The sequence below is a fragment of the Eulemur rufifrons genome, chromosome 7, assembly GCF_041146395.1.
Source record: "Eulemur rufifrons isolate Redbay chromosome 7, OSU_ERuf_1, whole genome shotgun sequence".
Lineage (NCBI taxonomy): Eukaryota > Metazoa > Chordata > Mammalia > Primates > Lemuridae > Eulemur > Eulemur rufifrons.
Window position 1 is genome coordinate 140,414,152 of NC_090989.1, and position 16,232 is coordinate 140,430,383.

At 45.6% G+C, this 16,232-nt stretch overlaps 1 protein-coding gene across 1 annotated transcript in view; it reads right to left on the reverse strand.

The window, feature by feature from the left end:
• The window catches only part of GLB1 (galactosidase beta 1), an 85,553-nt gene that overhangs the window by 49,423 nt on the left and 19,898 nt on the right, over positions 1-16,232 (reverse strand). Inside the window, exons 3-9 of the mRNA XM_069473373.1 lie at positions 15,803-15,953; positions 14,864-14,924; positions 13,215-13,309; positions 6,290-6,470; positions 2,368-2,426; positions 859-980; positions 732-772 (exon numbers count right to left, since the gene is read on the reverse strand). Coding sequence (XP_069329474.1) covers positions 732-772; positions 859-980; positions 2,368-2,426; positions 6,290-6,470; positions 13,215-13,309; positions 14,864-14,924; positions 15,803-15,953 — 710 coding nt within the window. The remainder of the gene's footprint in view (positions 1-731; positions 773-858; positions 981-2,367; positions 2,427-6,289; positions 6,471-13,214; positions 13,310-14,863; positions 14,925-15,802; positions 15,954-16,232) is intronic.

Sequence of the window (16,232 nt, forward strand, 5' to 3'; positions counted from 1 at the left end):
CAAATACTTGCACATCAATGTCCCTAGCAACATTATAGCCGAAAAGTGGAAATACCCCAAATGTCCATCAACCAATGAATGGATAAATATTGCACACCTACACAATAGAATATTGTTCAGCAATAGAAGACTGAAGTACTGAAAGCAGTCAGGCACAAAGACCACATATTGTATGGTTCCATCCATATAAAATGCCCAGAATAGGTAAATCCACAGGAATAAGGAGATTAGTGATTTCCAGGGCATGGGTCAAAGGAGAGTGTAGAGTGACTGCTAATGGGGATGGAGTTTCTTTTTGGAGTGATAAAATGTCCTGGAATTTGATGGTGGCAATGGTTGCACAACTTTGTGAATATACTAAAAACCACTGAATCATACACTTTAAAATTGTGAATTTTATGATACGTAAATCATATCGTAACAAGTTGTTAAAAAAAAAAAAAAAAAAAAGACCACAGCAGAATATCTGAACAAAGAAGCCAGAGTCATAGACCACGACTGAAGCCTGCCCAACCAGCCTGGTTTAAAACAATAAGGCTCTAAATGCTCAAGTTATGACCTTAAAATTTTTTTTAATTATCTTTAAAAATTATATAGGTAATTCTAATATATTAGAAAATTTAGAAGACAAACAAAAACAGAAAATAAAAATTGTCTATGGGCACACCCCCCCCCAAAATCAGTCAACAGAAACATCCTAGCATAAGCTTTCTATCTTCAATTGCTCTTACCATTCCAATAGGCAAAATTGGTCCCACCCATAAACATGTACCTACAAGAAAACAAGAGAACACATAGCACTTTATTGTGAGCCCACAGCTACTGAAAGCTCCCTCCCCGCAGGACATGAACACTCACAAGTTCACATTTGCCCCATGGGCAAGTATATCATAGAGGGTGGAAGCCACGTCTTCAGCCTTGACTGTCGAGTGAGGTTCGCCCCAATGGTCTAACCAGCCAGTATAGAATTCAGAATTGATCTAAAAAGAGAAAAGGATGTGGAGCTCAGGATAGATTTACAGCCTTCCATTGCTAGGGCTTCCCTGTCACACCCTCCACCGAGGGACAGGTGTCAAGGGAGTTGACATGCACTGCCTACTCCAGAGCCAGGGAACCCATGAGCACTTCCAAAAACAGCCATGCTACACTCAGTCCTCAGGCTCCAACCCAAAGTGAGATGTCATCTTACACCATACAAGCTCTCCTGAAAAGCTGTACCTACATCAAAATTTTGTTAACTGGTCCCCTGTTTAAATACAGTAGGAAAGTCTTACTGGACAAAGGAGTTGGACAGCAAAAAATGTTTATAAAATAATCAGCTCCAAATTCACCCTTTGTGTAAATCTAGATTTTCAGCTCTCAGGTTGACTTAGAATGAGGTAGACTATCCAAGTACTCTGAAAAGCAGGTCCCAAACGCTTCATGTTTCTCTTGGGCATCATCCTGCCAAGCTCCTGGGCTCGAGAAGGAAAAAGAAATCTGGCCCTTCTCGTTTCAGGTTCCAGGAAATAGCTCCACCCAAAGTCCGTGAATGGAGGCTCTGCACTGCTCACTCAGTGACTCAGAAAAGGTTGTTTTGTAAATAAGGCTTGCACACAGGGGACATGCTGCAAAGATGGCATAAGATATAACCCCTTAAACTGGGCTGAGTAACAACAACGATAACAACTTCAGCTGGAGAAGGGAAGAGCAGAGCGAGCAGGGCTGACAGATTGTTGACACCTGCTGGGATCTTGCCACCATCTACACAGCATGCCAAAGGGCCCCACAACTCAAAGGGTGGTCAGCAAACCAACATTCTCAAAGCTACCTGGCTGCCTGTTAGAAATACAGAATCCCAGGCCCCACCCAAGACCCAGCAGATCAAATTTTGCTGTGTTTACAAATCATTTGAGGATTAACAAGATCCCCAAACATTTTAAAGGTGGAGAAGCTCTGTCACAAACAGCTGTCAAGAAGCACAGACCTGAACTCAGATCCTGGCCCGGCCACCCACCAGCTGTATGACCCTGGCAAGTGACGTATGTTCCCTGAGCCTCACTGAAAAAGGAGACAATTTATGAGAGGTGCCCTGAAAACCCAGATGAGGTTTTGGAGCCTGGAGCATGGCAGGCCATTCACGTTGGTCCTCAGTCTGTTCCACTCCAGTGCAGGGCCTCAGTGTCAACAGCAGCATTGTTTCTGCTGTCACCTATGTGTCTAGAACAGCTATGTCCCCACAGTGCCATCAGCTGCTGACCCCAGAGCCAGAAAAATCAAGGATCCACTCCACCCCCTGCCCCCCAGCATGTAACCTCTCTGTGCCAACGGTTGCAATGAAGTTGGTATAAGCCAACAGGCTCTCCCCACCTCACCCTCAATTCTTACCAAGGGTCCTTTGGGCTCACTCTTCCTCTGGGTTAGGAAAGCAGCTGTGATGTTGGCGCCTGAAAATTACAAGAGGGAAAAGAAAGGTCAATCACAGGAATGACAAGAACTTAAATAACAAGAGCCTTTGACAGGACTTGAGCCTGAGGCCCTGCTCTGGTCTGAATGTGGGAGTCCCCCAGAATTCATATGTTGGAACATAATACCTAATGTGACAGTGTGAAGAGGTGGGGCCTTTGGGAACAGATTAAGTCATGAGGGCTCCACGCTCATGAATGGGATTAGTGTCCTTATAAAAGAGGCTCAAGAAAGCTCCCTGAGTTTTTCTTACTGATTTTCCTGAGTTCTGTTTAGGTTCTAGTTATTAGCCCTTTAGAGGATGTGTAGCATGCAAATATTTTCTCCCACTCTGTAGGTTGTCTATTCACTCTAATGATAGTGTCTCTGCTGTGCAGAAGCTTTTTAATTTGATCAGGTCCAAATTATTTATTTTTGCTGTTGCTGTGATTGCTTTTGGGGTCTTCATAAATTCTTTGTCTAGGCCTATGTCTATAAGAGTTTCTTTAACATTATACAACTATTATGTATCCATAATAATTAAAAATAAAAAAATTTAAAAATAAAAGAACACACAGATGTTGTAGAAACACAATACATACTCTAACTTAGAAAAATAAATATCTTTCTATCCTCTCCCATGTCCAATCCTACTTCCCACAGGAAAACCAGTTTTATGTGTCTGTTTTCAGTCTTTTGTCTATGTATGTATATTTGTAAAAATAAAAGTTAACTGCTTTTGTTTCTTTAAAAAAAAAAAAAAAAAAGGCTCCTTGGTCCCGTCTGCCATATGAGGACACAGCAAGAAGGCACCATCTTTGGAGCAGAGAGCAAGCCCTCACCAGGCGCTGAATCTGCTGGCATCCTGATTTTGGACTTCTGAGCCTCTATAACTGCCAATACATTTCTTTTGTTTCTAAATTACCCAGTCTAAGGCATTTTGTTAGAGCAGCCTGGACTAAGACAGATCCCCTGCCCCTCCCCACACCCACTTGGACCTGGAATACCTCCAAGCTAGCTTCAGGCTGGACCCTGGCCATCCATGTGAGGCATGGGTGGGGACCACAGAACATTGCTTCCTCCCTGAACAGGGAGGTCCCCATGGCCTTTCCTGATTATACTGTCTTAGGCATCCCTGCCACAGACTGTCTTCTTCATCTGTGTTTCCCCAGGGCCTGGACACATGTTTTATATGTTTCCCTTCCATGAATCTGGTTCACCCAGAGGCTCCCTACAGGAAGAGTCTGCTTGGAAGATAGTTACTTGCAGCCTCCACAGCACCATACACACAAAAATGCCACAGATGTTTGCCAGTTAATTAAATCAAGGGGATGTGGGTGCTCTAATTGTGTTTATCCCTGAATAATAGAGCATACTCTGAATACTAATTTGTATATCCTCAGCCATTCCAAACCACTTGTTCTCAATTTTTTCTCCTGAAACATTTCATTAGGATGCCTGTGGCTTTTTTTTTTTTTTTTTTTTTTTGAGACAGAGTCTCGCTCTGTTGCCCGGGCTAGAGTGCCATGGCGTCAGCCTAGCTCACAGCAACCTCAAACTCCTGGGCTCAAGCCATTCTCCTGTTTCAGCCTCCTGAGTAGCTGGGACTACAGGTGTGTGCCACCACACCCGGCTAATTTTTTTCTATTTTTAGTAGAGAGACGGGGTCTTGCTGTGGCTCAGGCTGGTCTGGAACTCCTGAGCTCAAGCAATCCTCCCACCCCGGCCTCCCAGAGTGCTAGGATTACAGGCGTGAGCCACTGCACTTGGCCAGGATGCCTGTGTCTTATCTTGCCTCCTGTGTCTTCTATTGTCCCTTCCTCCTCTAAAAAGGAAAAGAATGTTTCCACGGAGAAGCAACAGGCTGCCTCGCATCAGTGAAAGAGTAAGTATGAACGATATCCACACCAACTAGAGCAGAGGACACCCTGGCCCCATGCTGCATGACCCAGTTCCCACAGCAGGTATCCCAGAGTGGAAACAACATCAGCCAAGACCCTGATAACCCTGCTCTGAGACTGGCCTGTGGCTTCTTTGTAGGTCCAGCTTTCAGGAGAGAATGTGCTGATCAAGAAAGAGCAGAACCTCATTTACTTCACGGCTATGTTTCTCACTGTTAAGCATTAGGTGGCATTCAGATCTTTACACATTGTTCTCATGAGACCACCCGCTCCCCCCAAGCCATGCCCGTCTCCCACACAAATGAATGAATGTGGCAAAGGCCTCAGGCTGCAAGGCCCACCCACTCCAGGCACACTGGCCTTGTAGCGGTCTGTTCTCCCACCCCTAGTGGTGGCGGTCACACTGTCACCTTATACAGATAATGCTTACAGCACATTCACAGTAACCTTCAATTTGTTCCTCCCAACAGAAGAATAGTGGGCTTTGTCATCGCTGTGATGGGAAGTGTGCCAAAGCTGAAGGAAACCAGCATGCCACTTCCTCTGCAGCTCTTCGTAGATGAGTTCTGTCATCACCTAACGCTCTGGGCAAGGCACATGTTTCTAGAAACAATTCACTTAAGGTCAGGTCTGCTTCTTTTCTCCTCTTTTTTGGTAACATAGAAGAACTTCTTTAAAAATGTGACTTCATCCTAACTGCTCATTCCAGGCTTCTGCACATCCCTCTCCAGAGAGGGCAAGTGTTGGATGATGGACAACGAGCACGGAGCGCCTCGTGCCTCAGGGGGGAGGGCAGCAGAGTCGTTATGCTGCTTGAGGGACTAATCTTTCTTTGGTAACATTTTATTCTGAAATAATTTCTAACTTACAGAAAGTTGTAGGAATAGTACAAAGAACTCTCACATTCCCCTCACCTAGATTCTCCAATTGTTCACATTTTACCAGATTTACTCTATCAGCTTCTCTCTCTCTAAAAAAGCATATGTTTTTTTCTGAGCCATTCAAGAATAATTTGCAGACATGTTGGCCCTTTGCTCCTATATTTTAATACTTTGGTGTTTATTCCCTAGAAACACACAATACAATTATAAAATTTAAACAATTATAAAAATTTAAACTCAAAACGATTACAAAAATCAGAAAATTACATTGATACAATACTATTTTCTAATCTACAGACTTTATTCAAAGATTGTAATTATCTTAATAATGTCCTTCACAGCAAAAAAAAAAAAAAAAAAAAATCCAGTCCGGGATCCTATTCAGGATCACATGCTGTAATTAGCTGTCCCATACATACCCTGTGAAAGGTCCTCGATCTACATGAAGACTCTCTTAACATTTCTTATGGCCAAAAGCACCCTAGCCACACTCCGAACCCATCTAGAACTTTCATTTGCAGAACCTCCATAGCTTACACAGCACTAATGAGTCTGGCAAGACAGTTTTTGTAGCATCTGCCAAACCTTCAGCCCTGTTAAGAATTACGCAGAAAAATAACAGATGTATAAGGTAAGTTTCCAGCTAGTGGTTGACTTCAAAGTTGACTACGGCCAGGACACGGCCCCGAGGGTCCTGCCAAGATGGGAGGGCAGGGAGAGCAGAGAAGAGCGGAGAAGCTTGACCCAGACACAGGGCCTCAAAGGCAACTGCCTCAGGGGAGAGCTTCTCACAGCTGGAACTGCTGACCTGTGTCCTCATCCTGGCTGGGCCAGCCCTGTGCTCCAGGTCCCAGGCTAACTCCACCAGTGCTGTAAGTGCAGTGACCCTGCAAGCTCTTGTCCTCCAGACACCCTCTGCTACTGAGAGATGCAGTTATTCTATTTTACCTATTATTCGATAAAGGAAAATCTGAGAAATCTCGTTCAATCTGCCCACAACACCTAAAACAACAGCTTCCCAGAGTAATGGACTGAGGAAAAAGCTGATTTTAAACTGCATTTTCCGTTACTGCAGACACCAACCTGTTCCAAAGTCCACTGTGGCGTAGAGGCCCTGCAGGCCCCCACGCTGCAGGAAATAATCCTGTGCCCCGTCAGTGGTGAACAGAACCACGTCGTCACCCAGGTAGTAGCGGAAGCGCTTCAGCAGGAAACGCATGTAGTTAGGGTCGCAGGTGATGTAGCTGCCATATTCATTTTCAACCTGCAAGTTAGAAAAGAGGAGGCTAAGGCAGGAGCATCGCTTGAGCCCAGGAGTTAGAGGTTGCAGTGAGCTCTGATGAAGCCACTGTACTCCAGCCCTGGCAACTGAGTGAGACCCTGTCTCAAAAAAAAAAAAAAAAAAGAAAGAAAGAAAAGAAAAGAGAAGAGGAGGGAAAAATTAGGAGATCCCAATGTAGCCATTCTAATGCAAGCTTTTGTTTAGGGAAAATATCTGGGCTTCATGATTGCCAGAAAAGTCTCCCTTCGCTCAGACCGCAAAACTCATTTTTCTAAAAAGCAGCTCAGCACGAAAGCTTACCTTCTACTAACCCTCCCCCGCCACCCAGAAATAAGAGAAAGAAAACAAAATACACCAAATTAGTTTTTGGTTTGTAGTGATATTCTCCCTTATAGTAGATATTTTAAACATTATATAAATAATACCTTCCAATGGTAAATATATTAGCAAATGGAGAAAAATGAAAAGAAAATGGAAAAAGTATCTGTTAATTCTATTGCCCAGAGATAACCAATGAAAGCATTTTAATATGTAGCTTTCCAGATTTACACAGACACACACATATGCTAAATATACACAATAAGTGTCTCCTTCCTCAAAACTGGTATCATATTATATGTGTTGGTTGTAACACTGCTTTCTCCCTTAACACATTATGCAAGATCTCCAAGGCAGTAAGAAGGTGTATGCTGGGCGTGGACGCGCCATTGTTTATTTGACATCCTGCTGTCAGACACACAGGGTGTTTCCCATCTTGTGCTCCATCACCAATGCTCAGTTTGTGCTACAGCAGGGGTCCCCAACCTACGGTGAGTTGTATACTTATTTCATTACATATTACAATATAATAATAGAAATAAAGTGCACAATAAATGTAATGCTCTCAAATCATCCCAAAACCATCCCCACCCTCTCCCACCCCAGGTCTCTAGAAAAATTGTCTTCCATGTAAACAGTCTCTGGTGCCAAAAAGGTTGGGGACCACTGTGCTGAAGAATGTCAGTGGTTCTCAAAACCAGGAGCTCTTTTGCCCCCCAGGGGACATTTGGCAATGTTTGGAAACATTCTGGTTTGTCGCATGGGGGGGGTGCTAATGGCATCAGTGGGTAGAGGTGGTAGCGGGGAGATGCTGCTAAACGTCCTACGGTGGCAGGACAGCACCGCAACAAACAAGTACCAGGTGCAACGTGGCTACGGTGCTGAGGGTGGGAGGCCCTGCTCTGAAGCACGTATGAGGTGGGTAGCACTTCCAAGGGGGGAAAATTGATTCTTATGGGATAAAAACATCTTATTATTTTTATATATAAAACATAGATGAACATACTGCACATAAAGGTGTACATTAAAAAAAAAAAAAAAAAAGGCTGGGCGTGGTGGTCCCAGCTACTCGGGAGGCTGAGGCAGGAGGATTTCTCAAGCCCAGGAGTTTGAGTTCAGCCTGGGCAACAGAGCAAGGCCCTGTCTCTAAAACTAACCGAATAAAACAACAACAAAAACAGATATTCTATATCTCAGGTATTAAAATTTCATGGTGGGGAAGGGGAGGCAATTAAAAAAAAAGTCTAAAAAGGCTCTTTAGTGGGCAACAATGAAAAAAAGGTTCACATTGCACTCAAGCAATAAAACAAATGAACTTCCGCCCTACCCAATATGCCGAAGAATCTAAGAAACATAAAGTTGAGAGAAAGAAGCATGATGCTGAAAAATACATACGGTACAATCCCCCTTGGAGAAAATTCAAAAATAGTAAAAAACCAAACTGTAAAGTGTGAGTGCCCACATAGGTGGTAAAAGACAAACAAAAGCAAGGGCCTGATGGCCATAAAAGTCCAGACAGTGGGAGGAAACGGGGTATGATCAAGAAGGTCACCTGGGAAGCTTCTAGGGTACTGGCCATACTGTCTCCCGTCCTTGGAGGGTGGTTATGTGGGTGTTCACATTATAATGATTCATTATACTGCACATTTATGTATGCTTGCCGTGTTTTATAATTTTACAAAAATCTTTTTAAAACCCAACTTGCACATAATACAAATCCAATTGTTGTGATCCTAGGAATATATGGTCTTCAAACATAAGCACCAGACATCGTGAGCCCCCAGAAAAGAGGTGCTTAGCCTGAGGGTAGCCGGGAGAGATGGTTAAGGAGGTGTCCCCAGAGAGGCAGCCCGAGGCAGCTCTAGAAGGAAAGGCTCCGAGCTGGGGACGGAGAATGGGTAGAGGGTATTCCTGCAAGAGGCAGCCCGTTTGTGAAACCACCAGCAGCTTGACTTTGCCCGTGTGCAGAGTTAGAGAGTGGGAACGGAACGGTGAGTGATGACAATGAACCAAATGCCACCATTATTATCTGTACAGTTCTGCTGCCTCCCAAATGGCTTTGTGAGTGATTGTTCTCTCAGAGAGGATCCCTCTGGCAATACTTTCATGTTCTGGGTTCAAGATACAAAACAGAGTGTAGCAAGCATGCCTAGTACCAAGGTCTTCACTGGTCATGAAGGCATCCCGAAAGAGGAGGTATCTACTGCTCACACAGAGTAGAAAACTCCCATTGGTGAGTTAAGTTCCACAAAAGTTCCTTTTGAAATAATTAGATTAATGCTAATAAAAGCTTTGCAAATACTGGCAAGGTTCTTTTTCCTCATTCTCTCCCTGCCCCTTCTTTTTTAGAGACAGGGTCTCACTCTATTGCTCAGACTGGCGTGCAGTGGCACATTCATAGTTCACTGCAGCCTCAAACTCCTAGGCTCAAGTGAAGTGATGATCCTCCTGCCTCAGCCTCCCAAAGGACTACAGACGAGGACCATCAACCCCAGCTAATGTTTTTAATTTTTTGTAGAGATGGGGTCTCACTATGTTGCCCAGGCTGGTCTCTTAAACTGGCCTCAAGTAATCCTCCTGCCTTAGCCTCCCAAGTGCTGGGATTACAGGCATGAGCCACCATGCCCAGCCGCCCCTCTTTTAGTAAATGCTACTTAAATGGCTGTGTCTCCCTTTATCATTTGGCTGCCAAGAAGTTCAGAGCTAAATCTAAGGGTCAGCTCTAGCCACTAAGCAGGCCCAGAACCTCTGTGCCTCATGTAGTTTTCTGCCCACCCGTATTCCCCAATCCAACCTCAGTTTTCTTCCCTATAATCTCACTTTTTCAAGTCTTATTTATCCCTTATCATCATTATATCATGACCTTAACATAAACAGGCTGATAAAAAATGCATACACATAATTTGGTTAGGTTTTGAGAGAGAGAAAAGTACATTTGCAAGGCACCTTAAAGTGGCGGCTGTGGGTGCAGGAGGCTGAGGCCCAATTGTCCACATGCAAATCTGAGCTCTGCCACTCCCACCTGTGGGACTCCACCTGTAAAGCACCCCTACCTTGCTGGGTTATCATGGGGAGTAACTGAGTCAATACATGACTAGAGCTCTGCGCAGCACCCGGCATCTGGTAAGTGCTCAAGAAGCTAGCAACTAAGCTCTACTCAAGTTATATGTTATTGCCAATTAGGGAAGACAAAGAGCTTTGTGAAAGCTTGGGGTGGGGGTGGGGGAAACACACAAACAGAAAAGGGCTTGCAAGACCATAGAAAAAGTACTGTGAGGTTCAGAAGAACATGGCGTTTTCCAAAGCAAGAGTCAGCAAACTTTTTCAGTAAAGGGCCAGAGAATAAGGGCCATAAGGGTCTCTGTCTTCACCACTCCCCTCTGCCACTGTAGTGCAAAAGCAGCCAGAGTCGGTATATAAATGCATAGCGTGGCTATTCCAATATACCTTTATTTACAAAAACAGGTAAAGGGTGGCCACAGTTTATAAGTCTTTTCTAGAGTAACTATCTCCATCCTATAAGCTCCTTAAGCACCATAGACTTTTAAATTGTTCATCTTGCAGACAATAGGTATAAATAGCCTCATTAAGTCATGATGAATACCCCACTAATTGGATGAAGTACAGTTGTGGGTGGCTCCTAATTAGTTTCACCTTGTATAAGATCAGTGGGTGCATGAGGCTTTACCCATTTGAGGTGCAAGCTGAGATGAACCTCCACGTTAGCAAACCGCCACAGGTGACACTGGCTCCACTGATCCCTCCCGAAGATAAACACTTGCAGATCTGGCTGAATCGTAAGGATGAATGAAGGTCAGGCTGCATCTCTAAGACAATAGTGTTGAGGGCTCTGACTGTCCTCAGGCAGGAACTGGAGCCTTCAGGTCTGACTCATTTTTAACCTGGCTGCACACCCAGAGCTCTTCTGTGGCCTCCTCAAACTCTCTGGGCACCCAGAGAGAACACCATCATGAATTGAGAAAAGCCATAATTTTCTACCCCTCGGCATGAATTAAGACAGAGATAGAAATCAGCTTTTACAGATATCTTTACACACAGAAACACTGTCTCCATGTCCCCCAGTTCTTTTTCATCAAGCCCATCCTCTATTCAATTCCAGCTCCACTTGGTGGGCGTGTGACATGCGGGCGTGTGGGGAGCCAGAGAGACTGGAGAGACGGCAGGTCAGGGATGTACCAAGGTAAGCCGCCCGTGTGCTTCCCCAAAGCAGGCACCAACCCAGGGGTCTGCGAGTCCAACAGAGGCCGACTGGGACGGCTTCTGGACGGCGGGAGCTTTTGCATGTGAGCTGCGCCTCAAAAGACAAGTAGGGCAACCGTGAACGATGATGCACAAAGAATTTTTACTGATATGAAAAAACGCTTACGATATAAGAATGAAGTGAAAAAAGCCACACAGAAAATAGGTCACACAGGCCGGGCGCGGTGGCTCACACCTGTAATCCTAGCACTCTGGGAGGCCGAGGTGGGCGGATCGTTTGAGCTCAGGAGTTCGAGACCAGCCTGAGCAAGAACGAGACCCCATCTCTACTAAAAAAAAATTTGAAAGAAATTATATGGACAGCTAAAAATATATATAGAAAAAATTAGCCGGGCATGGTGGCGCATGCCTGTAGTCCCAGCTACTCGGGAGGCGGAGACAGGAGGATCGCTTGAGCCCAGGAGTTTGAGGTTGCTGTGAGCTAGGCTGACGCCATGGCACTCACTCTAGCCTGGGCAACAAAGTGAGACTCTGTCTCAAAAAAAAAAAAAAAAAAAGAAAAAAAAAAAAAGAAAATAGGTCACACAGAATGAACTTACTCTGTCTGTAAAAAGGAAGGAAAAAAAAAAAAAAAAAGCCTAGAAAAATATTCAAGGAAACTCCCAAAATGTGAAGAGCTCTGTTTCTGGCTCTTGAAGTTTGAGTGACAGTTACATTTTTTCTGCTTTCTTGTTTTTCTGTTTTATTTAGTAAACCAGGGGCAAAAATGATGAGGTGCGATTCAAGCAGGTAGAGTGGGAGGGAGAGAAGAGGACAAGGAGGAGGAAGGGGAGGGGCAGGGCAGAGCCACCTGGCAGGATCCACGGTCAAGTTAAAGTCATCTGAAGTTGCCAGGGATGGACATGAGAAGAAACGTCTCCAAGACAGCTGACTTCACCATCCTCCGCAGACTTAATATTTGATGATGTTTTTTGTGGCATTTCCATAACCAAAAGGGGCAGAGAAGTTGTGAGCAGAAATTGAAAGTGATTCAAGGAGAAGCAGAGACTGAAAAAAGAGGCCAGCTAAGAAGAGGGCTCGCCCCTGAGATCAGAAGAAAGGAAGACGACACAGGCTCGCAGAGCAGAGGTGCACCCACGTTTCAGACTCAGTATCTTCATACAGGAAAACGTGGCCCCTGTCAGCTCAACCAGCACAGACTCAGGACGGGTCGAGGATGAAGGGGCTTTGAGGGGTCACTGGCACATTCCTCTTTGAGCAGCAACCGGCCTCTCTCAGGACCACATCTCCTCTCACCGTGCAGCCTCAGAAGGGACACCCCGGCTGGCTCAGCCCTCAGTCCCCCCGCAGCTGAGGGGCAAAGGAGGGGCTGTGCTCCCCCCGCCACGACCCGCCCCTACAGCCTGTCCATAGTACTGCTCATAGGAGGAAACCGGGCCCACGGGAGTGCCACGCCGCATCCCTGAGAAGCACCAGACTGCTGCCAGTTTTACATAACTTTATTCTTTTCAATAAGAGGAGCCTTGGTAAATGTCCAATGAACATGGTCTTATGTTTTACCTCGGTAATTTTACAGACACCAAAACCCACGAAGTTCAAGCATCCCGATGTTTCACGTGGCATATATGTGAAAAACATGATGTAGCCCGCAGTGTGTCAGTCTTTGCAGAACCAAGAACACGTGGAGCAAGGAGAGTGGGGCAGGAAGTGGGAGAGAGCACAGAAGGGCCCCGACCCACCACATCCTTTTCCACCCCGGGGTTGACTGCCTGCCTAGGCAGCGCAGGTCCCAGGCGCTTCCGCCCATGCTGCCTCCCCGCAGCCAGAAGGCCATATCCCAGCAGAGACAGAGACACACTCTGGGATCAGCAGAACGAGGGTGCAATCTTGATTCTGCCGCCTGCCAGCTAGGTGACCTTGGCCAAGTCACTTAGCCTTTTCGAACTTCTTCATGTAAAAGAGAGGGTGGTTGGGGGAATTGAATAGCATTTGTAGGGCAGCAGACCCGGAGCCTGACACACGGCAGGCATTTATGCCTTCCCCAAATGCACTTAAAAGCACCGTCTGTGGCATTAGCTCTCAAAGAAACAGACCCGGGAGGCTCACGTCTGCCCTGCGCCTATCACTTACATAGTGTAGATGGAAACCGCCCTCCCTCCGCCTGCCCGTGCTCAACTCCAGACTTACCTGCACGGTTATAATCGGCCCTCCGTTCTGATAAAGGAGAGGCTTCATTTTGGGCAGAATAACTCCCAACCACCTTTCCACAGGTGCAAGGTAATCTGGAAAACAAGAGAGGTTTAACACCATCACAAACCTTTTAGTACAAACAGACACCAACCCAACCTGATCACACTGGCACCGGCAGCAGGGCTCAGGATCTACGGACTCAACGACTACCTCCTGAAGTGGGGCAGCTACACACGACAGAAGTCTGATAAAAGCTGTCCTGCAAAGCAGCTGTCTCCTCAGCTGAGCCAGTACGTGGACAAGGACCAGTATGCCTGGTATCTGTCCGCTATGGTTTGAATGTCTGTCCCCTCCAAAACTCAGGCTGAAACTTAATCCCCAATGCAGCAGTGTTGAGAGGTGGGGCCTTTAAGAGGTCATGAAAGCTGAGTGGATTAATCCACTCACGGCTAATGGATCAGCGGGTTATCGCAGGAGTGGGACTGGAGGCTTTATAAGAAGAGGAAGAGAGACCTGAGCTAGCACACCCAGCCCCCACATCATGTGATACCCTGTGCCACCCCGGGACTCCGCAGAGAGTCCCCACCAGCAAGGAAGCTCCACAGATGCGACCCCTTAACTGTGAACTTCTCAACCTCCATAACTGTAAGAAATAAGTTCCTTTTCTTTATAAATTACCCAGTTTCAGGTTTTCTGTTGTAAGCCATTGTCCTCGCCACAGGACACAAAGCCTGGAGCACAGGAGGCATCCAAGCCATGTGTGTTGAACAAAGAAAAGACTGAATAGCGTGTTCGGCCATCAGTCTCATTGGGGCTTTTTTCTTTTTAAAACTAAATTCTAACAAATCATATATTTACATTGTCAAATGGGAATCATAAAAGTACACGTTACGTAAAGTTGCCATAAGGATTAAATGAGATAATACATGTGAAAACACTAATAATATACTAAGAGTATGAGACATGAGGGTAACAGAGTAAGAAGGAAATATAGTGTGTAATGCACAAGCCTTTTATGCAGGAAACTTAATCAATGTTAGCTGCTGCTTTAAGCATCTTCACTACCATCACCACCTCTACCACCACCGCCATCCCCAAGAGAAATTGAGGCCTTCAGAAGATAGAAAAGCAGTTAAACGGGACCTTCTGACTGATTAGAGTTTACTAGCTAAAATAAGCTCTAGTGATTTAGAAAGACAAGGAAAAAAACTGTCATTCACATATCACTCTGTAAAAGTAGACAAGGAAATAGAAGGCACTGCAGCTACCAAGCAATCCAGTGACACTATCCCAGACACCGTGTCTGCCATTTCGATTAGCCAGACGCTGGCACGGAATGTGTGACGTACTCAGTATGTAGGAAGAGAATGCACTGAAGTCAGCTGGTCAACCACAGACAGGGCTCAATGCCAACTCAAAGAGCTATCCGTTTATCAGCAAGATCTGGTCAAGGAGTTCAAGAAAACCCTATTTCCTATTGGTTTAATGTCTGGTGTTATGCAGTGGACGGTGATTAACACTCAGACTTTCACTAAACTTTCAGAAGTATTTGTACAGAAGTACTCCAACCTTCAAAATACCTGACCCTCTTGGTATAAATTGTCTAAGCTCTTGTAAATTCTCTCAAGACATCTGTAACAACTTACCTGGGTCAGAGGAGCGAAGAACAATAGATTCTTTCTCTAATAGCCAAGCAGGTAATCCTCCCTAGGATGGGGGGAAACAGGCCATTAGAATGTCCATGTCATGAAAGCAACTCAGGGGAGACAGAAATGACTATTAGCAGCGACGGAAAAGAAGAAGAGCTTCGGGGGAAGGGGGTATTTGTTAGTAGCTTAGCTACTTTCAGAGAAATTAGAAATTGTAATGTAGTAAAACTAGATCAATTCTGCATGAATGTAATGTTTTGAGAAGCTTTTTATATAGATTATTCCACTTAATTTCACAACTACCCTGTGAGGTAGACAGAGCAGACACCATGAACTGTTTTGTATGGACGAGGAAACAGGCATGTGAGTGACCACCAGGAGGACAGTACCTGTTCCTCTCTGCCTGGGCACCTTCCTCAGGTAGCAGACACCTGTGCTGGGGACAGTCACAGGCTCTATGTTATCTGGAATTAGAGTCTTCTTTATTTTTTTTTTTATTTTATTTTTTTTTTTGAGACAGAGTCTCACTCTGTTGCCCAGGCTAGAGTGAGTGCCGTGGCGTCAGCCTAGCTCACAGCAACCTCAAACTCCTGAGCTCAAGCGATCCTCCTGTCTCAGCCTCCCGAGTAGCTGGGACTACAGGCATGCGCCACCATGCCCGGCTAATTTTTTCTATATATATTTTTAGCTGTCCATATAATTTCTTTCTATTTTTAGTAGAGATGGGGTCTCGCTCTTGCTTAGGCTGGTCTCGAACTCCTGAGCTCAAACGATCCGCCCACCTCGGCCTCCCAGAGTGCTAGGATTACGGGCGTGAGCCACCGCGCCCGGCCCAGAGTCTTCTTTAAATTGTTTTAGTTCACTTTGCTGCAGAGCCCCTGCCCGCCAGCCCACCCCGTTCACCAGGCAGGCAGAGCCCCGCCCAGCCACACTCACCATGTCCCACTCCGCGCAGATGTAGGGCCCAGGCCGCAGGATAACCAGCAGGCCCAGTTCGTGAGCCAGCTGGATGAAGTACTCCACATCATGGTCCTCAGTGAACTGGTACTTCCCCGGCTGGGGCTCGTGAAAGTTCCAGGGCACATACCTGCAAGACACCCACAGCCCTTCCGTGGACACTGGGCAAAGTCAGGAAGAAGCGGTGGAAGAATGGGCCTTCTTAGGACTGTTGCTAACACACGGATAAGAGGGAGAAGAGTAGGAAGAGGCTTGTTAAGAAAATTTATCCAGAACTTGGAAATAAGGCAAAAGGGTGATTGCATTTCCTTTCCATGTTATATTGGAGGATTGTCCAACAAGCCCACCCAAGGCTTCTTTCATTCTCTGGGGGAAATATGTTGACCAATTTACTATTTACTATTAATTA